A 21,857-nucleotide genomic window follows, 5' to 3' on the forward strand; every position below is an offset into this window, starting at 1 on the left:
TAATAGGCAAGTGTCTTAAATCATAAAGATTAGTTGTCTTTAATTTTTAACCTAAATGGTGAAAAAAGGATGAATAAATATAAAATGTTTGAATAATATAATATATTTTATTATTTAATATTTTGAAAAAGTGTTTTTATCCTAAAATATAAATAGATTTATAGATGTTATTATTGATTTTATATTTATAAATATCATTCATATTTTTGTAAGTAAATAAATTATTTATTAAAAATAAAAAAATTTAAAAATTAAATTTACTTAAATAAATTAAATCCTCATAATCAAACCCTCCGAATTCTCCAAAAACGATCAAATAATTTGGAATTTTTAGTTTTATATTATATATTATTAAATTATATAAATACCAAGCTTTTATATACTTGTTATATTTTAATCTTAAATATTATCCATGAATAATATTTCTATCCTTTATTTATTTATCATGATTAATTAATTAGATACTATGATTTAAATAAAACCTCAGGGAGAAATCAAATTTTAATTTTAATGTTAATTTTTGTGGTTTCATAAAGTTTATCCAAATATTTTGTTTTTGAATTTTTCAATATTAAAGAAAAGATTTTATAGTTTATATAATTAAATATGAGCTACTTTTATGAGTTTTAAATATGAATTTAGCTATTTTTTAAAATTAAAATAATTTGTAAATAATAAAAATTTTTATGATGCAATTTTTATAAAATCTTAATTCGTAAAATAATATTTTTTCATAGTTTCCTATTTTGATCATTTAATGATACAAAAAAACTTTTACTTGATTAAACTTTATTATATTAAAGGTTTATTTTTAACAATATTTATATAAAGTCAACACCATTTTAGCTTTCTTCATTATAAAAAAATTTAATTCAATTTTTAATTAATAAATTAATTTCATTAAAAAATAAAAGCTTATTGTTTTATCAATTTTGCATATTTAACTTAAATTGTTTTAATATTTACTGTGAAAATAATTTAAAATCTACTAAGAACAATCAAATTTCCTAATGAAAAAGCATAATTTTACAGATTTGTGTTTCATAATTAACCTGAATAAATAATACTAGAATTATTTTAACTTTATTTCTTAATGAGTTAATAAACCATTTTTAATGCTTTTTTAATAATAAAGTTTTAGTTAGATCTTTTCTTGATTATGTAATTTCATAATTTGGTTTTGAATTTTTTTTACTATAAAATTTAGTTGCGATAAAAAATTATCAAACATATAAAAGATATAAAATGATGAAAGAAGTAACAAGCGGAATAATTTTCAATTTATTGGATATTCTTCAATATTTTTTAGATTAATTAGATGTGATTCTGTTATAATTTTAAAGCAAGTAGGATTATTTGAAAATAATTTTGAACTAATAATACTTTTAAATGATTGATCCACTTACTGCTTTTTGTTCTAAAAGCTTTTTTGATTTTAAAATAGAAGAAGGATGCTTTGGAATTACAGAAGAAATTACATATTTTAGTTGTTGGGAACTATAATGATAATTGTTCACAAAATTGATTGATTTAGTATTAATTTAATTATTTGACAATATTCATAGAGAAATACATCGATAATTTCATCAGATTTTTGATAAGACGTATTATTTGAAATAAAATTAATAAAATATAGACAACAAAATTTGATTGAATTAATGATGATATCAATTACTATAAATGATCAATTATTAATGAAATATCTCTTTGAAGTGATCACCTTTCATTAATAATTTTATAATATAATTCACTTATTTAATTAAACAAACAGAGATCCAAATCTAATGAGATATTTACAAATATAAAATTTTATAAAAATGGCTCATTTCCTTTAATAGGATAAAACTATGTTTACTTCATCTTATTAGATCTACTATTAATTTGCCTTTAGATAAAAGTGTTCTTTAAATGGAGTTTAAAAGAGATTTATTGAGAAATTTATAAGGAACTTATTTGTTAAAATTTCGTCATAAAAGTTAAGAAATATAAAAAAATGGTTTAATATTAACAAAGTTTTAAATTCTGTAGGAAATTTTAGGATAGCTAAACACAAAATAAACATTTATAAAATGTAAAATGTTTTAGTTATTTTTAGGTATGTTGGAAGTGAATGAGCTCTGATTTTTTGTTGTATTAGTAATTGTTGTTATTTATAGCTGTTAAAGGAATATAATGCGTAGAAGGTGGATCAATTAATTATTTATTATTGTAGAGCTATTGATAGTGGGTGTGTTAAAGATAAAAGTATCTTTAATTTTGAATGATTTTAATTTATAATATGTCAGTCTTTCAAAAGGTTCTATCTATCTAACACAAATAAATATCTTAACTTTTCATATTAAAATTAAATAGCGATTGATTGATTGATTAATTTATTTGTTACTTTATTCAAAAATATCGATTCGTAATTTATTGTAATTAAAAAGGCTAATCCAGCGCTCATTTAAAGTACTATCAATAGCATAAATTATTAATTAATTAAATACTATTTTCAGTCAGACAAGTAGTGTTTAAAAGCTAGCTACTGCCAAAATACTAAAAATAATACTTAACTCTATAAATTAATAATAATTAATATATAATTAGAATTATAAAAATAAAAATTGCTTTACTTGCATTCAAATCGTTCCTTCGTGACTGAAAACAACAAAATCCATAAGCAAAACAAACAAACAAACAAACAAATTATCACAATTGCATTAACATTAAAAATAGAAGCAAGCAAGCAATCAAATAGTGTTTAAGAAAAAGAAGAAGATATGAAGCTATCAAAAAAGTAATATTTAATTTACATCCAAAATTTATTATAAAAAAATAAATAAATAAATAATAACTCAAAAGTGATCAAAAAGAAACTAACAATTAGTTAGAAGAAAAAAACGAAATGTATATTGACGGTGCTGACACAATTGCTAGAAAGGAAGGATCTCGTTCTTATTCCAAAAAGAAATCTACATTCGCTCCTCATTAGCAAGGCTTTTCCTTGGACTCTTACCCTGAAAATATAGACGAATTTTAGGTTTTCAAGGATGACCCCTACTTGAATGATTTTAAAGAGCATTTCAGAGTAAGAAATGACGCCTTTAGATAATAGCTCACTCACATCCTCCGTGCTGAAAACTCCCTCGAGGACTTTGCTAAAGGTATTTTATTATCATTTTTTCTAGATAAATAGCTATTTTTATTTTAGTTTGGCATCATTCAAGCAAGTTATTTTTAAATTTTACTTACATATTTTGAGATGCATTTTACCATTTAGATCATCAATTAAAAAATGAAAAATATTAAATAATTTTGCGATAAATTATTTAAAATGAATTTTTGCTTTAAAAAGTAAAAAGAGCAACTTTCAGTTTTTAAGAAGATTTAAATTATTTTTTATTTTGCTAGCATGAAAGCATAGCGATTTCAATTTGATTTTTTTGATTTTAGTAATGTCTTTGTCAGTTTTAGTGTAAAATCAACTAATAAATAATGACTTTATAATAGATCTAGTAACTTTATTTTAATTAGCTGATTAATCTTACTATTAAATTCAAGCAAATATTTAAGTAAAATAGAGCAAAAATATTAAGTTACATCGACAACAGAAAGCAAAATATAAATGGAAAAATTATTCTATTAGCAATTAATTTTTTTATAAAAATGCAATCAACAAAAAGCTTTTAAAATACTGCCAAAGAAAATTGAAAATAATCTAAACAAAGAATGAAAAATAATTTAATTTATTTACTTTTCAATAGGTTATAAGAGATATGGATTCAATTAAGAAGGAGATAATCTCGTTTACAGAGAATGGGCTCCAAGTGCAAAGGAAATTTACTTGACAGGAGATTTCAATAGCTGGAATAGAAAGCAATACCCATTATAAAAAGATGCCTTTGGTAATTGGGAGATATAAATTCCTTTCAATTCATAAGGAAAGCCAATAATCCCTCATGGATCTCGTATAAAAGCACATGTATTAACTGCTAATAATGAATGGGTAGATCGTATTCCAGTGTGGAGCAAACGTGTAATCCAAGACGAAAATAGCAAGCTTTTTGATGGACAATTTTGGTGGCCTGAGAAAAACTATTAATTTTAGCATCCTCGTCCTCACAAACACCATGCATTGAGAATCTATGAGACACATATCGGTATGGCTGGAATTGAACCTCGTGTCCATACTTTTGCTGAATTCACTAGGGATGTTTTACCTCGTATTAAAGATCTTGGTTACAACACTATCCAAATTATGGCAGTAGCTGAACATGCCTACTATGGATCCTTTGGATATCACGTCACAAATCTCTTCTCCGTTTCTTCACGTTTTGGAACTCCTGAAGATTTAAAAAATTTAGTTGACACTGCTCATAGCATGGGTATTCATGTTCTTATGGACATTGTTCACTCGTAACATTTACAACTCATTTTAATCATTACTATAATAGCAAAAATTTACATTTTATGTCTCCCTGCAAAAAATCCATTTAGGCTTAAAAAATTTTAAAATAATCAAAAAAATAGCTAGTGATAGAAGAAAAAAATTAATCTAAAATTAGAATTTAAAACAGAATTAGTTTAACTTAACAAATAAATTACTTCAAATAAATAGAATCAAAAAGAATATGAAAAGAAAAAATAAAAAAACAAGAATTAACAAGAAAATGTTTGTTTTCTTTTCTAAGTGAATTATTTGAATAAGAACAATAAACAAGGCTTTAGAAATTATTTTAAAGAACATAAAATTCATTTAAAAATTTGCGATGAATTAATTTAAATTTTGTGAAGTCAGAGTTTTATAAAAAATAGTAATATTGACGTCTTAAGTTAGCTAATTTAATGTAAATAGAAATCGAAAGCAAAATTATAATTTCATAGAATAAATAATTAATTTTATAAAGTTTAATAAAATTAATTATTTAACTGGTTATTTAGTATTAAAAAATTTGCTATTATATATAATATAACAAGAGAAATAATAGTAGGTTAGATTTAAATAATATTATTTTAATATAGTCATGCAAGTAAGAATGTCAATGATGGTTTCAATAATTGGGACGGAACTGATTATCAATACTTCCACGAAGGAGCTAAAGGAAACCATGATTTGTGGGACTCAAAGATTTACAATTATGGCAAATGGGAAGTGTTAAGATTACTTTTAAGTAATTTGGAATGGTTCATGACTGAATACATGTTTGATGGTTTCCGTTTTGATGGTATTACTTCTATGTTATACAAACACCATGGTATGGGAGTAGGTTTCAGTGGCGGTTATCATGAATATTTTAATCATGATGCTGAAATAGAAACCTTAGTCTACTTAATGTTGGCTAATGAACTTGTTCATGAAATTTATCCTGATGCTATTACTATTGCTGAAGATGTTTCTGGCTATCCCACACTTTGCAGAAAAGTTAAAGAAGGTGGTGTTGGTTTCGATTATAGATTACAAATGGCTGTTCCTGATAAAGTAAAAAATAATTAATTGAAATTTCTTTTTAAAATTTAATTTGTTTTTTTTAATTAAAAGTGGATCAAGCTACTTAAAGAAAAGAGAGACGATGACTGGGATATGGAAGATCTTGTATGGACTTTAACAAACAGAAGAAGTGACGAAAAATGTATTGTTTATGCTGAAAGTCACGATTAAGCCTTAGTCGGAGATAAAACTCTTTCCATGTGGCTTTTTGATGCTGTAAATAAATTTGATTAATAATAAATATATTTTATTCTTTAAATTAAAATAAAAGTAAATTTATGAAAATATGAGCACTCTTTCTCATGAAACTCTCACAGTAAATAGAGGTATTGCTCTCCATAAGATGATCAGATTAATAACAATTGCCCTTGGAGGAGAAGTATTTTAATTTAACTTTTAACAAATATTTATTGAAAATATTTCTATTTTCTTAGATAAATTGTTATTTTTTTTCATACTAAAATTGATTTTTGTAATAAAAAGGGTTATCTTAACTTTATGGGTAACGAATTTGGTCACCCAGAATGGATTGATTTCCCCAGATAAGATAATGGCTGGAGCTATCATCATTGTCGTAGAAGATGGGACTTAGTAGATGACTAACTTCTCAGATTCAGATTCTTTAATGTAAATATTAAAAAAATACTTTATTTGTTGAATGAAATTTATTTATTAAAAGAATTTCGATAGAGACATGATTCATCTTGAAAGTCATTTCAAGTGGTTAAACTCAAGATACAACTATGTCAGCACCAAAAATCAAGGAGATAAAGTTATTGTTTTTGAGAGAGATAATCTTCTTTTCGTATTTAACTTCCATCCTACACAAGTAAAATTAACAGCTTTATTAATAACAAGTTATTTATTCAAATCTTTTTAAAAATTCATTAGAGCTTCGAAAATTATAAAATCGGTACCAACATTGCTGAAGATCATTTAATTATTATGGATACTGATGAGGTAATTAATTTTCACATTTAAAAAAATATATTTCAATCAATAGCTTTTAATAATATATATTTCTATTATTATAATAGCCTCATTACGGTGGTCATGATAGAGTTAGAGCTGGACATGAAAAGCCTTTCCCTTATATTTAAGAAAACTTTAATGGTAGACCCTATTGCTTAAACGTGTATATACCATCAAGATGTGCTATGGTTTTAACATCTGTAAGCTAAGCACATAATTACTGGAACTAAAAAAAGTTACTTAATGAAGCCAAAAAGCATCACTGATTGCTTCCTTTAAAACAGTTTAAATAACTTTGTATTTTAAAAAATATTCTACTGAAATAATTAATTTTTATAAATATAATTTTAAATAACCAACAATAAATTAATAATCTTAAGTATTCTCTGTATTTATATTTATGATAAAACTAAATTTATCTATTTAGTACTTTTAATTTTGTTTATATCCATCCTTTGCTCATCAAATTCACTTCCTAATTTCTATTACAACCTGTAACAAGTTTATCATTTCATAAAAAGTTATGTATTCATTTTTTAAATTAATTCATATTTCTATTAATTTATAATTATTTACTAAAAATTGTGATCAGAAAGTATTATTTTCATATATTAATAAGCTTTTAAACAAACCTTTAGTTGCATATTAAAAAAACTAACAGCCATTTATGACTAATTGTTTTGTTTATTGTTAAAGAAAATATTTAAAGTTTATTAAATATTTTACTACATTTTTTTTGAAATGCTGAAGGTTTTTTTAAAAAATTTTTTTAAATCACGCAATTTATCTCAAAATTAAGAACGGCTATATTAATTTATTCTAGTTAATTTTTATTATTAAATACCCCTGATAAATAAATACATATGATAGAATTAATTTATTAACTATATATTTATATAAATAATTAAATCATATATTTTTTATAATTTATTTTTAATTTTAATTGTTAAAATTTCTATAATGAATGATTTATGTATTAGCTTTCCAGAGTTTCTTTGAAAGAAATACTTCATATATAGTTTGGATGAGTGTATTTCCAAAAAGCAGTAACTTAAAAAGAAATCAATTCATATTTTGAAAAAACATAATTGATCTTCAAAAATAGTATGTAAATCTATTTAAAATTTGTTAATGATTTGAAGAAATTAATTAAAATTAAACTAATCAGAAATGAATTTTGTAATTGGTATTTCAATTTTTGTTAATCTGATTATTTATAGCTCTGCATAACAAGGGAATAGTGTAGCGTGCTCTTAACCTTGTAATTGCAGCAATCAGAATTGTGGAACATTTCCTGGTTTTCTTTGGGTGCAAGGTGTGAACACTTAGTGCTCAATAAATGATTGTTCAGCAGCTCCATTTCCATTAACTGGTCTAACAGATATATTTTGCGGTTCTTGTACACCGTTTCAAAATGCTATTTATGCTAACTCTGCTGGTTTTGCTTGCGTTGCTAGTACTCAAAGCTGTACTTCTACATAAGGATGGACAAATTAAAATTGCTAATTATGCAATTCTGCAACACCTTATGCAAATGCTTCTTTGACTGGTTGTGTAAATTGTAGTTCTACATCTGGATTGACAGATTCTGTTTGTGCAATATGCAACCCAAGTGCTCCTTTTGCTTCTGGAGATACTACAAGTTGTGTAAATTCATCTCAATCATGTTCCGCTAGTTCAAATGTCAAAGATTCTGATTGTGCTATCTGTTTTCCATTAAAGCCTTATGCAAATATTGCCTAAACTGCATGTAAATCTGTAAAATGTCGAGGCAGAGATCCTAAAAATCCAGGTTGGACTGATAGTGACTGCAAATAATGTTATTCTCCAGGATCTAAAGCAAAAAAAGATGGTTCAGGATGTTATAATTGTTTTGCTACAAGCGGGATGACAAACGAATTATGCTAAGTGTGTTTCGGAACAGGAACAGGTGCTTTTCAATATGCAAACTCATTAGGTACTTGTGTTTCAGTTAATTGCTCAAAAACAAGTGGATGGACTGACATTGATTGCTAAGCATGTAATCCATCTACTCCTTATTCATCAAAAAGTGGAAGTATTTGCTAATCCTTCCCAAGTAACTCTCGAATCCTAGTCTTTTCCTTTATTTCTTTTTTAATTTTTATCTTTTGAAAAACCATCCATTTTACTAATCAATTAATTAATCACTATTTCGTATTTATATATCCAAAAGTATTTTTATTCAATAATAAATTGCATAAATTTTAAGATTCTAAAAAAAATGCAAATCCAACATTTTAATTACCTATTTATTCCCTAAAAATATTGTGTTATTTAAAATTATTTTAAGACTTTTCTCAATAAAAAATACTAAAATATTGCTTCATATTTAATTTATAAATGTTTAAAGTATTTATTTATTTAAATTATTCTTTTAAAAAATATGTTTTTTTATTCATCTAAGCATGCTGCATTTTGAACATGCTTATATGTAGATATCTATGTATTCTAACAAAGCTTTAAGTTTATAGTAAAGAAAAAAAATCTAATTAGATTTTAATAAAAATAAATAGTTAAAAAATTCAAATGCAATTTTTAATATAAATATTTGATTAATTTATTTTTATATATCTATCTTGATTGTTTGTAAAATTCTGTTCATAAAATAAACAATTTATTTATTGATTAATTAATCAATTAATAATTATTAAACAAAAAATATTATTTAAGAGCGAAGGATAATGAAAGGAGTAAAGCCAGTAGTTAAAAAAGTCACAAAAATTGTATGTTAATTAGTTAAATGAAATAAAAATTGCTAAAGTTTGTTTATTTTTAGAATAGAGACTTGCTTACTTTAACTTACGGAGCCATTGTAAGCTAAATCGTTAAAGACACAGATAATATTAAAGAAGCCAATGATTAACTTGAAAAATTGTATATTATATTAAAAAATAAAAATAGCTAAATAAGTTAACAATTAATAAATACTTAGAGGTTTTGATATAGGTTCAAGATTGATTGATGAATTTGTAGCCAAATCAGAAGGAAAATTATGTTAGGATTATAAAGAAATGGCTAATACCATAGCAAAGGTTATTTATTATTTAGCAATTATCAATTCAAAAAGGAAATAGCAAAATATTTAATTATCGCGAATAGGAAGGATTTGAAATGTTTTTAGGTGTAAAAGGTGAACTGCAAGAATTAAAAGCTGACAGTCATAAGGATATTTCTTTTAATATTGAGTTAAATGAAAATCCATTGACAGATTTTGTTGAAATTCCAGAACATTTAGCAGGTTTATCATATAATAACATAATATGCGGAGCAATCAGAGGTGCTATAAATAGTGTAATCATAATTTTAAAATAAAATGCATACAGATCTTTTTAATTATTTTATTTAAAAAAGCTATTGCTTATAGGAAAAGTTTATATGAAATCAGATTAACTTTTAGGTGATGAAAAAACTATTATTCGCGTTGAATGTAAAAGGGAAAAATTAAAAGACGAAGATTGATTGATTTATTTCTCATTTAAAAACCATAAAATATATCCTAAAAAATTGTATTAAATAGTAGAAAACTATTTTATACAAGCTTATCCTCATGATAAGTATTTAATAAAATAAAATATTTTAAATTTATTAAATTGCAAACAACAATAATCTAAAAGTAAGTAAGTATATATCAATGTATTAAGTTTTCAAATCTCAACAATTCATATTTTAATAGAAATTTAAGTAAATAAATAAATAAATTATTTGATTTTTTTTGATAAAAATATTAATTTTATTTGGAAAATATTCATTAATTTATTTTTCTTCATGTTCAATAAAATTGTTTTTTAGCTTCACCTAATAATTTTATAACAATTACTATGTGTATTAAAAACCTGATAATTAATTAATTATGGTATGATGGTTCTACTGATAGTTTTATTCTCTTATCTTTTTTATAGAGTTAATTCTGATAATTATGAGTATAAAAAAATAATTTTTAATTTTTTCTTTTTAAGGAGTTGATTTTATACATTAGTTAAACTATATTCATCAATACATTTCAAAATTTATGATTTTTATACATCTGTTTCTCAATTTTCTAATTTTATTTTCAAATTTTAAATTAAATTATTGAAGAAATTGTTTTGAAGTTGAAGCATTTATCCTAATTTTTCAATTTTTTTAAATGATTTTTTATAAAACTTTTAATAACAAACTTATTATGAGCGTTTTAAGAAGTTATTTTGATAAAAATATCAAAATCACATCATAAATTTAAGTTTTATCTTAAGACTATGAAATTATTTACTAACAAATCTATGAAATTAAAATTTTGAAATTTGACATGAGCAATAAATAATATTGAATTATATTATTGTTTGTAAATACTTATTTCTTAGAAATCAAAATATGATCTTTTATAAAATTTAGATAAATTATCAATTAAATTCTTATTTATATCTTTTTTATTATTATTTTCATGAATGAATATTTTATTTTAGATAATTTTAAAATAAATTAATTTTAATCATTTTAAAATAAAAATATTTACTTAAATTTATTTTTTATATAAAATAATTTAGTAATTTTATTTTAATTTTGCTAAATTAATTGAATTTAGAATTTGTTTTTAAAAAAACCTTTTGTTAAAAGATGTTTAGTAATCTAAGAGTTGCTCTTGTTATTGGAGATTTATTTCATTTTTAATTAAAAAAAATAAATTTAGCTTAAAATTATTTAGAAAGAAAATGCTTGATTCAACATTTTTTAGAGATTGATTTTCTTATTTTTAAATATGACTCTTTGATAAATTTATAAAATTATCATATAACTAAATGATGTAAGCAAATTTTGTAATATTCTTAAGTAAAATCAAGAAAAGTGCTTCTAAAAAAAAGCGAACATCTAAGAAATGATTCAATTTTTAGTAATAAACATAGTGTAATAGATTAGAGATTGTTGATTTTTGATTTCTTTAGCATTTCATTAATTTAGGACAAAAAATTGATTAAGAGATGATATCAAATACACCTTAATAAATAATTCATAAAAAGAAATTACTTTGTTTAATTAATAATAAAGATATAGAAAAAAATCAGTATATTCTTAAAATACTGTAGTCATATAATAAGAAAGAAGATTAGATACAAACAAAGAATAAATAAATAAATATATAGATTTTTACTATAGAATTTAATTTAGCAATTTAAAAATAAAAGTAATATTTGTGAGCAAGTGATAGGGAAAAATATTTATAATAGATATTAATATAGTTTAAGTTTAAACATTATGGGTAACTCGCTAAATAAATGCACAGATAGTGATGAATAAATAAGTAAAAAAGTAGATACTAAAAAGAGTGTGGCACAATCAGTAAAGGGCTCAATTATAAAACCAAATGTTAGCTTTATATCGAGGAAAGAACCTGTACTTGATGATATTTAAACTTAGATGTACGAATCTGGTTTGAAAAAAGTGACTTGCGATTCAGATAGATTGCAAGAAAAGATAAAGTAGTGTATATTGCATTTAATAACTTTGAATCATAGAGTAATAGATCCTATTGATTCTGAAAATAATGTTTATAAAATTGAAGATATCGACACTGGTTTATTTTTTGCTATCAAGTTTATAGATCAAACAGAAAAGCAGTACAAGGAATAATATGAAAAATTAGAGGCATTTCTTTAGGTGCAAGATACTTATTCTTTAGTCAGGATTATTGAATACTCTAACATCAAAAAATATGACATATCTTACATGATTATGGAGCTTTGTGAGGACAATTTAGAGAGCTTGATTAAATAGAATATAAAATATAGTTTGTAAGAGGCAGTAAATATTACCATGAAGCTGATTGGCATGCTCATAGATATTCATTCCAGTAATTTGGTTCACTTAAGCATAGAGCCCAGAAAGATTTTAATTGATGCAGAGAACAATTTTAAGCTGATTGGCTTTCCTTGCTAGAGAATAAAGAGTTCAAAAAAAGAAAAAAAGATGGATTTTATTGATGGAGATAAATACAGCACGTTTAAGGCACCATAATAATTGCATAATTATGAAAAAGTTTAGCAAGTTTCATTTATTTCGAATGTCTCTGGTGACGAATTTAAAATTTAATCTTAGAACTTATCAATCAACTCTCAAAAAGACGGACAAGAAGACTTCAAAGAAGAAATAGATATTTTTTCTATGGGATTGGTTATCTTATCTGTGATAGGAGTTAATATCAACTACCGAACAGCTGATGAAATAAGAACAGGGAATTTTAATAACATAATTGACATGAATGAATTAAATCCTTTAGTTTCTTTTGTTATTCATACAATGCTGCAAACTGAACCTCAACACAGATATTCAGCACTAAAGCTTCAAGCAGAAATACTGATTTACTTTTAAAAACTAAATATCGGCGATAATTAAGATGAAATTGATAGAATTGGAAAGTTTATTTAAAATGAAGATTAACTAATGGACAGTCAACTTAATTTATCTAAATATCAGAGCTTTGATTTCGGAGAAATTAGCAGATCAGCAATCAGAAGCAAGAGCAGAGCTAAATTAAACGTTTCCCCTAAAAAAGCCTATCTTTAATTCAATTACTATTTATAATACATCAAAAGTGACTAGTCAGAAATAGCAAAAAAGGCCATCATTCTAGCTAAAAATATTGCTGACTTCAAAAGAGAAGATCTTCTTTTATTTGAGTACTACTTAGTTTACAGAAAATGCTTCATGGAAGGATGGGTTTACTCACTTACAACAAGGAATATACTAGAATAAAACTATAAATTAAGATAGCAGATTTTCTAAAATTTAATTTAATAGCAAAGCATCTTAGCACCTTCTTATCAAAAATACGTCGTAGATAGCTTAAATTCTTTAGCTACTTCATTAATTTATTCTTATGAGTCATAAAGTTCAATATAGTATTTATTAGCAGCATTGAATTTAAGGAAGGTTATTTATTAAGATAAGAACCATTTTGAGATAGCTTATACCTTAAGTGATCTAGGCGAAGCATATTGCCAAGGAAAAGACTATGAACAAGCACTCTAGTACCACATTTAGTCTCTCGAAATGAGAAAATAACTATACAATAACAAACCAAATTAGTTTATTGCTGATTCTTTATTTAATTTAAGCAAAATCTATTACCTCACGAATGACATGGACTAATCAATTAAACTAAACACAGAAGGATTGCAAATGTCAGCAAGCATAATGGTCTAAACTGCAAATATTGAGCCTATAAACATGTTATAATTCTTAAACGAGCAGTAAAGAGTTGAAATGAGTGAATTACTCATAAAGTGCTTTGCATATCCAAGAATAAACCCACATAAAGCTGAAATAATTTTAAAAATCATAAAAGAATTCGAGGAAATAAATAAATTTGATATTTGTATTTTTTTTAATTCTCAAATGATAGACATTTACACCAGCTTATTTGGAGAAAACAACTTCAAATCCTGTTAAAGAATTTAAAAACAAGGAGAATATTTTAAGAAAAAACTCAACTACAAAGAATCCCTTGTATATACACAAAGAGCCCTCAAAATTGCAATTTAATTAGACCTTCTTGCAAAGAAAGAGCTTTAATCAGAATATGAATTTCTTTCAAAAAATTTAAAAAAAAGATGACTAAATTCATCTAAAAATAACAAAAAACAAATCAATCAACTTATAAACTAACTAACTAACCAACCAACAAACAATCAAATAAACAAATAAACAAATAAACAAAAAATAAACAACTTATTTATAATTTAAATTATATTAATTTATGCATATTTATTTCAATAAAATATTTGTAAGTACGTACTAATTTATAATTTTATATGCTTATAATATTTTCCATAATTATTTTTAACAAATTATCAATAAAATAATAAAATAATATATAATAGAGATTTGATGGTCAAAGCGCAAGGTATAAAATAATCGATACTTAGTCTAAAAAAATAAAATAATTTATTTTTGAAATTATAATAAATTAAATTATTAATTAATTATAATTCTATTATAAAATATATATATAAATCAGATTTTTTATAAATAAATAAATAAAAAATATATTTCAAAATAAGTGGCAGGCAAACCATGAAGTTTTTGTATGTCATCTTGCTATAATTAGAGATTTTATAAATATTCCTAAAATTACAGAGCTAAAACAGAAAAATCTACTTATAAACATTATTTTTATGATATTTAAGAACATTCACTACTAGGTTTTTTTCAAAAATAACAAAATAAATAACTGGCCATCTCTAATTCCTACATACTATTTTTAAGTATATGTTTTAAATACAAATATTAAATTTAAATAGTGAATGTTAAATTAATTTTTCTGTGATATCTGTTCATAAAACCAAAAAAATAATTAATTAATTTTTATATTTATTTGTTCTTTTTATCCATTTATTATTAATTAATTAATCAAATTTCATAAATTTCTATTCAATATTTTTGAAAAAAAAAAATAAATGATATAATAGATTAAATTTTACTAAGAATTAGAAGAAGTAATTATTAATTTTTTTATTAATATCCTTTAAATTTATATAAATTAATAAAAAAAGTTTAAAAGCTCTTCACTTTTATCTCATTAGGTTCTCCATATTAATATGAGGTATATTTAATTAAAAAAATATTATTTTTATTATTATTATTGATATTTTTTGTATATTTAATTTTCAATTTATTTAAATAAATAATTTTTATAAAAGAAATTATCATCATTATTTATTTATTGATTTTTATTGAAACTAATTTTTTTTTATTTTAACTTAATTTTCATTCAATTTTTAATTATTTATTATTCATTTTTTATTATTTGAAATTTTTTCTTTATTTTTGCTATAAAAACTTAAACTTAATAAAAGCTATTTATTTGTTTTACATTGTAATATTTTTAATTATAAAAGTTAATTTAAAACATGAAATTTCTTTTAATTTATTTGATTTATTTTTCTTATTCTTTTTTATTTTTTCATTCTTTGTTAATTTTATTAATTATTAATTAATCAATCTTATTATTTCATATATTTTCTTCTTTTTTCCTTCTAATTAAATATTTAATGATATATTTTTTCTTAAATATTTAAAAAGATAATATTAAATTGGTGATGAAGGTGCATCAGGCTTAGGTTCTGCTTTAGCAAATTGCATTAATCTCTCAAATTTGACACTTTAATTTCCGTAAAAACAGTTTATTTGTTTTGGATTGTGATATTTTTAATTTCTTTTGTTCTTTCTTTGTTAAATTAGCTCATCATTTTATTTTCAAATTTTTCTTTTATTATTAATTAATCTTATTATTTCGTATTTTTTCTTCATTTTTTCCTTCTAATTAACTATTTAATGATATATTTTTTCTTAAATATTTAAAAAGGTCTAATTAAATTGGTGCAATTGGCGCATCAGACTTAGGTTCTGGTTTAGCAAATTGCATTAATCTCTCAAATTTGACACTTAAACTTGGGTAAAAACAGTTTATCTGTTTTGGATTGTGATATTTTTAATTATAAAAACTAATTAAAAACAATTAAGCTCTTTTTTCTTTTTCTTTTTATTGTGCTTGTTTTCTTTTGTTCTTTCTTTGTTAATTTAGCTCATCATTTTATTTTCAACTTTTGCTTTTATTATAAATTAATTAATCTTATTATTTCATATTTTTTCTTCATTTTTTCCTTCTAATTAACTATTTATTTTTTCTTCAATATTTAAAAAGTTAAAATTAAATTGGTGATGAAGGTGCATCAGTCTTAGGTTCTGCTTTAGCAAATTGCATTAATCTCTCAAATTTGACACTTGATCTTTGGTAAAAACAGTTTATTTGTTTTGGATTGTGATATTTTTAATTATAAAAACTAATTAAAAACAATAAAGCTCTTTTTTCTTTTTCTTTTTATTGTGCTTGTTTTTTTTTGTTCTTTCTCTGTTAATTTAGCTCATCATTTTATTTTCAACTTTTGTTTTTATTATTAATTAATTAATCTTATTATTTCATATTTTTTCTTCATTTTTTCCTTCTAATTAACTTATTAATGATATTTTTTCTTAAATATTTAAAAAGTGCAAATTAAATTGGTGATGAAGGTGCATCAGGCTTATGTTCTGGTTTAGCAAATTGCATTAATCTCTCAAATTTGACACTTAACCTTGGGTAAAAACAGTTTATTTGTTTTGGATTGTGATATTTTTAATTATAAAAACTAATTAAAAACAATAAAACTCTTTTTCTTTTTGTTTTTCTTGTGCTTGTTTTCTTTTGTTCTTTCTTTGTTAATTTAGCTCATCATTTTATTTTAAACTTTTGCTTTTATTATAAATTAATTAATCTTATTATTTCATATTTTTTCTTCATTTTTTCCTTCTAATTAACTTTTTAGTGATATTTTTTCTTCAATATTTAAAAAGTTCTAATAAAATTGGTGATAATAATAATAATACACTCGCACATAAATACATGTATTTATACACTCAGAAATTTTTCTTAAAATTAAATTTATAAATTTATTTATTTGCTTTATTTATTTATTATTTATTAATTTGTATATTTCTTTATGAATTTTTTAAGTTGTTTGTTTAATTTTTTCTTAGAGTCTTTTTTTTGGCAAAAAAAATAAAAAAAGTATCAGACTCAAAAAACTTCTTGGTGTTTTCAAATAAATTTGTGGTAAGAAATAAAAAAAAATTGGTGATGAAGGAGCATCAGGCTTATATTCTGGTTTAGCAAAATGCATTAATCTCTCAAATTTGACACTTAATCTTAGGTAAAAATAGTTTATTTGTTTTGGATTGTGATATGTTTAATTATAAAAACTAAGTAAAAACAATAAAGCTCTTTTTTTTTTTTTTTCTTTGTTAATTAAGCTCATCATTTATTTTAAACTTTTGCTTTTATTATTAATTAATTAATCTTATTATTTCATATTTTTTCTTCATTTTTTCCTTCTAATTAACTATTTAATGATATATTTTTTCTTAAATATTTAAAAAGGTTTAATTAAATTGGTGCAATGGGTGCATCTGGCTTAGGTTAAGCTTTAGCAAAATGCATTAATCTCTCAAATTTGACACTTAAACTTGGGTAAAAACAGTTTATCTGTTTTGGATTGTGATATTTTTAATTATAAAAACTAAGTAAAAACAATAAAGCACTTTTTTCTTTTTCTTTTTATTGTGCTTGTTTTTTTTTTGTTCTTTCTTTGTTAATTTAGCTCATCATTTTATTTTCAACATTTGCTTTTATTATTAATCAATCTTATTATTTCATATTTTTTCTTCATTTTTTCCTTCTAATTAACTATTTTATGATATATTTTTTCTTCAATATTTAAAAAGTTACAATTAAATTGGTGATGCAGGTGCATTAGGCTTAGGTTCTGGTTTAGCAAATTGCATTAATCTCTCAAATTTAACACTTGATCTTTGGTAAAAACAGTTTATTTGTTTTGGATTGTGATATTTTTAATTATAAAAACTAATTTAAAACAATAAAGCGCTTTTTTATTTTTGTTTTTCTTGTGCTTATTTTCTTTTGTTCTTTCTTTGTTAATTTAGCTCATCATTTTATTTTCAATTTTTACTTTTATTATAAATTAATTAATCTTATTATTTCATTTTTTTTCTTCATTTTTTCCTTCTAATTAATTAACTATTTAATGATATATTTTTTCTTAAATATTTAAAAAGGTTTAATTAAATTGGTGCAATGGGTGCATCTGGCTTAGGTTAAGCTTTAGCAAAATGCATTAATCTCTCAAATTTGACACTTAACCTTGGGTAAAAACAGTTTATTTGTTTTGGATTGTGATATTTTTAATTATAAAAACTAATTTAAAACAATAAAGTGCTTTTTTATTTTTGTTATTCTTGTGCTTGTTTTTTTTGTTCTTTCTTTTTTAATTTAGCTCATCATTTTATTTTCAACTTTTGCTTTTATTATAAATTAATTAATCTTATTATTTCATATTTTTTCTTCATTTTTACCTTCTAATTAATTAACTATTTAATGATATATTTGTTCTTCAATATTTAAAAAGTGGAAATTAAATTGGTGCATCATCAGGCTTAAGTTCAGCTTTAGCAAAATGCATTAATCTCTCAAATTTGAAACTTTACATTGAGTAAAAACAGTTTATTTGTTTTGGATTGTAATATTTTTAATTATAAAAACTAATTAAAAACAATAAAGCTCTTTGAATTTATTTGACTGCTTTTATTTATTTTATTTTTTATCTTTTTTATTGCACTAATATTATTTTATTTATTAATTTAAAGAATAGTTTTTAATTTAAAAGTTTATTCTATTTTGATATTTATAATAAAATTTACACAAATTTATTTTAAAATTTTTAGCTCAATGAATATATCATAAAAATTCTAAGTAATAAGCGAGTGTCGTAAATCAAAAAGATTAGTTGTCATTAATTTTTAAAGCTACTTGTGAAAAAAGGATGAATTAATATAAAATGTTTGAATATTACTATATTTATAATATTTTGAAAAAGTGTTTTTAACTTAAAATATAAATAGATAAATAGATAGATTTTATTATTGATTTTATATTTATAAATGTCATTCAAATTTTTTAAGTTAATAAATTATTTATAAAAAATAATAAAATTAAATTTACTTAAATAAATTAAATCCTCTTAAGCAAACCCTCTGGTTTTTGCAAAAACGATCAAATAATTTGAAACTTTTAATGTTATATTACATCTTATTAAATTATATAAATGCCAAACTTTTATATGCCAGTTATATTTTAATCTTAAATATTATCCATTAATCATATTTCTATCCTTTTTATTTATTATGATTAATTAGATGCCATGATTTAAATAAAACCTCATGGAGAAATCAAATTTTATTTTTATTTAAACTTTTGTGGTTATAATGTTTTTTTTTCAAATTTATAATTTATCTTATGATAATTTTTTTCATTTTATATTTTTTAAAATCATAAAATAATTGTTTTTTAAACTATCATTTATTCATTCAGTCAATACAAATTTGATTTTTTATTTAATAATATATAGAGTAAATTAATGAATTTAAAATTCGTTAATGTTGAATTTAGCTTTTTATAAGCTTATTTCATATAATTAGAGATATTATAAATATTCCTAAAATTACAGAGATAAAACAAACAGAAAAATCTACTTATAAACATTATTTTTCTAATATTTAAGAACATTAATTACTAGGTTTTTTTCAAAAATGACTAAATTAATAACTGGCCATCTCTAATTCCTACTATTTATATTTTTAAGTATATGTTTTAAATACAAATATTAAAATTAAATAGTAAATGTTAAATTAATTTTTCTGTGATATCTCTTCATAGAACCAAATATATAAATTTATATTTGATAATTAATTAAATATTATATTTATTTGTTCTATTTATCCATTTATTATTAATTAATTAATTAATTAATTAATCAAATTTCATAAATTTCTATTCAATATTTTTGAAAAAAAAATAAATGATATAATAGATTAAAGAATATAAAAATTTAGAAGAAGTAATTATTAATTTTTTTATTAATATCCTTTAAATTTTTATAAATTAATAAAAAAAGTTTAAAAGCTCTTCACTTTTATCTCATTAGGTTCTCCATATTCATCTTGGGTATATTTAATTAAAAAAATATTATTATTATTATTATTGATATTTTTTGTATATTTAATTTTCAATTTATTTAAATAAATAATTTTTATAAAAGAAAATATCATCATTATTTATTTATTGATTTTTATTAAAATTAATTTTTTTTTATTTTAACTTTAATTTTCATTTCAATTTTTTATTATTTATTATTCATTTTTTATTATTTGATATTTTTTATTCATTTTTTGCTATTTAAACTTACACTTAATAAAGCTATTTATTTGTTTAAATTGTAATATTTTTAATTATAAAAGTTAATTTAAAGCATTATAGTTCTTTTAATTTATTTGATTTGTTTTCCTTTTTCTTTTTATTATGATTTCTTATTTTTTCATTCTTTGTTAATTTTATTAATTATTAATTAATCAATCTTATTATTTCATGTTTTTTCTTCATTTTTTCCTTCTAATTTACTATTTAATGATATATTTTTTCTTCAATATTTAAAAAGGTTTAAATAACTTGGTGCAATGGGTGCGTCAGGCTTAGGTTCTGCTTTAGCAAATTGCATTAATCTCTCAAATTTGACACTTTACCTTACGTAAAAACAGTTTATTTGTTTTGGATTGTGATATTTTTAATTATAAAAACTAATTTAAAACAATAAAGCTCTTTTTTCTTTTTCTTTTTATTGTGTTTGTTTTTTTTGTTCTTACTTTGTTAATTTAGCTCATCATTTTATTTTAAACTTTTGCTTTTATTATTAATCAATCTTATTATTTCATATTTTTTCTTCATTTTTTCCTTCAAATTAACTATTTAATGATATATTTTTTCTTCAATATTTAAAAAGTGCAAATTTAATTGGTGCCATGGGTGCGTCAGGCTTAGGTTCTGCTTTAGCAAATTGCATTAATCTCTCAAATTTGACACTTGGCCTCTAGTAAAAACAGTTTATTTGTTTTGGATTGTGATATTTTTAATTATAAAAACTAATTAAAAACAATAAAGCTCTTTTTTCTTTTTCTTTTTATTGTGCTTGTTTTTTTGGTCATTCTTTGTTAATTTATCTCATCATTTTATTTTAAACTTTTGCTTTTATTATTAATCAATCTTATTATTTCATATTTTTTCTTCATTTTTTCCTTCAAATTAACTATTTAATGATATATTTTTTCTTCAATATTTAAAAAGTGGAAATTAAATTGGTGATGAAGGTGCATCAGGCTTAGGTTCTGCTTTAGCAAATTGCATTAATCTCTCAAATTTGACACTTGACCTTGAGTAAAAACAGTTTATTTGTTTTGGATTGTGATATTTTTATAATAAAAAACTAATTAAAAACAATAAAGCTCTTGTTTCTTTTTTATTATTATTGAGCTTGTTTTTTTTGTTTTTTCTTTGTTAATATAGCTCACCATTTTATTTTCAACTTTTGCTTTTATTATAAATTAATTAATCTTATTATTTCATATTTTTTCTTCATCTTTTCCTTCTAATTAACTATTTAATGATATATTTTTTCTTAAATATTTAAAAAGTTTCAATAAAATTGGTGATGAAGGTGCATCAGGCTTAGGTTCAGCTTTAGCAAAATGCATTAATCTGTCAAATTTGACACTTTACCTTAGGTAAAAACAGTTTATTTGTTTTGGATTGTGATATTTTTAATTATAAAAACTAATTAAAAAGAATAAAGCTCTTTTTTTTTTTTCTTTTTATTGAGCTTGTTTTTTTTCTTCTTTCTTTATTAATATAGCTCATCATTTTATTTTCAATTTTTACTTTTATTATAAATTAATTAATCTTATTATTTCATATTTTTTCTTC

At 21.8% G+C, this 21,857-nt stretch overlaps 6 protein-coding genes across 6 annotated transcripts; 5 read left to right on the plus strand and 1 right to left on the minus strand. All coding sequences in view use genetic code 6, as the record gives it.

The window, feature by feature from the left end:
• Positions 1 to 2,759: 2,759 nt before the first annotated feature.
• TTHERM_01435670 (1,4-alpha-glucan branching enzyme from glycoside hydrolase family GH13 protein, putative) lies at positions 2,760 to 6,705 on the plus strand (the record flags this gene model as incomplete). Its single annotated transcript, XM_001029557.3, has 10 exons — positions 2,760 to 2,776; positions 2,842 to 3,143; positions 3,744 to 4,395; positions 5,002 to 5,458; positions 5,519 to 5,683; positions 5,739 to 5,846; positions 5,951 to 6,094; positions 6,147 to 6,296; positions 6,359 to 6,427; positions 6,505 to 6,705. 10 exons carry the CDS (start codon positions 2,760 to 2,762, stop codon positions 6,703 to 6,705), a joined length of 2,265 nt encoding a protein of 754 aa, XP_001029557.2.
• Positions 6,706 to 7,609: 904 nt separating this feature from the next.
• On the plus strand, positions 7,610 to 8,572 carry TTHERM_01435680 (cell surface immobilization antigen; the record flags this gene model as incomplete). Its single annotated transcript, XM_001029558.1, has 1 exon — positions 7,610 to 8,572. One exon carries the CDS (start codon positions 7,610 to 7,612, stop codon positions 8,570 to 8,572), a length of 963 nt encoding a protein of 320 aa, XP_001029558.1.
• Positions 8,573 to 9,030: 458 nt separating this feature from the next.
• TTHERM_01435690 (transporter particle (TRAPP) protein) lies at positions 9,031 to 10,143 on the plus strand. Its single transcript, XM_001029559.3, has 5 exons — positions 9,031 to 9,183; positions 9,237 to 9,334; positions 9,393 to 9,492; positions 9,560 to 9,751; positions 9,812 to 10,143. The coding sequence occupies exons 1-5, from the start codon at positions 9,142 to 9,144 to the stop codon at positions 9,917 to 9,919; spliced, it is 540 nt and encodes a 179-aa protein (XP_001029559.2). The 5' UTR covers positions 9,031 to 9,141; the 3' UTR covers positions 9,920 to 10,143.
• Positions 10,144 to 11,223: 1,080 nt separating this feature from the next.
• TTHERM_01435700 (hypothetical protein) lies at positions 11,224 to 11,382 on the minus strand (the record flags this gene model as incomplete). Its single annotated transcript, XM_001029560.1, has 1 exon — positions 11,224 to 11,382. The coding sequence occupies one exon, from the start codon at positions 11,380 to 11,382 to the stop codon at positions 11,224 to 11,226; it is 159 nt and encodes a 52-aa protein (XP_001029560.1).
• A 307-nt stretch (positions 11,383 to 11,689) lies between these two features.
• TTHERM_01435710 (kinase domain protein) lies at positions 11,690 to 14,047 on the plus strand (the record flags this gene model as incomplete). The annotated part of the gene is made up of 1 exon (XM_001029561.3): positions 11,690 to 14,047. One exon carries the CDS (start codon positions 11,690 to 11,692, stop codon positions 14,045 to 14,047), a length of 2,358 nt encoding a protein of 785 aa, XP_001029561.3.
• Positions 14,048 to 14,889: 842 nt separating this feature from the next.
• On the plus strand, positions 14,890 to 21,689 carry TTHERM_001435710 (kinase domain protein, putative; the record flags this gene model as incomplete). The annotated part of the gene is made up of 16 exons (XM_012799704.1): positions 14,890 to 14,928; positions 14,986 to 15,035; positions 15,515 to 15,604; positions 15,798 to 15,887; positions 16,137 to 16,226; positions 16,482 to 16,571; positions 16,826 to 16,876; positions 17,047 to 17,181; positions 17,409 to 17,498; positions 17,753 to 17,842; positions 18,104 to 18,193; positions 18,454 to 18,537; positions 20,539 to 20,628; positions 20,881 to 20,970; positions 21,222 to 21,311; positions 21,569 to 21,689. The coding sequence occupies 16 exons, from the start codon at positions 14,890 to 14,892 to the stop codon at positions 21,687 to 21,689; spliced, it is 1,380 nt and encodes a 459-aa protein (XP_012655158.1).
• Between the last annotated feature and the right edge of the window lie 168 nt (positions 21,690 to 21,857).

The sequence above is a fragment of the Tetrahymena thermophila genome, assembly GCF_000189635.1.
Source record: "Tetrahymena thermophila SB210 genomic scaffold scf_8254434, whole genome shotgun sequence".
NCBI classification, from domain to species: Eukaryota; Ciliophora; class Oligohymenophorea; order Hymenostomatida; family Tetrahymenidae; genus Tetrahymena; species Tetrahymena thermophila.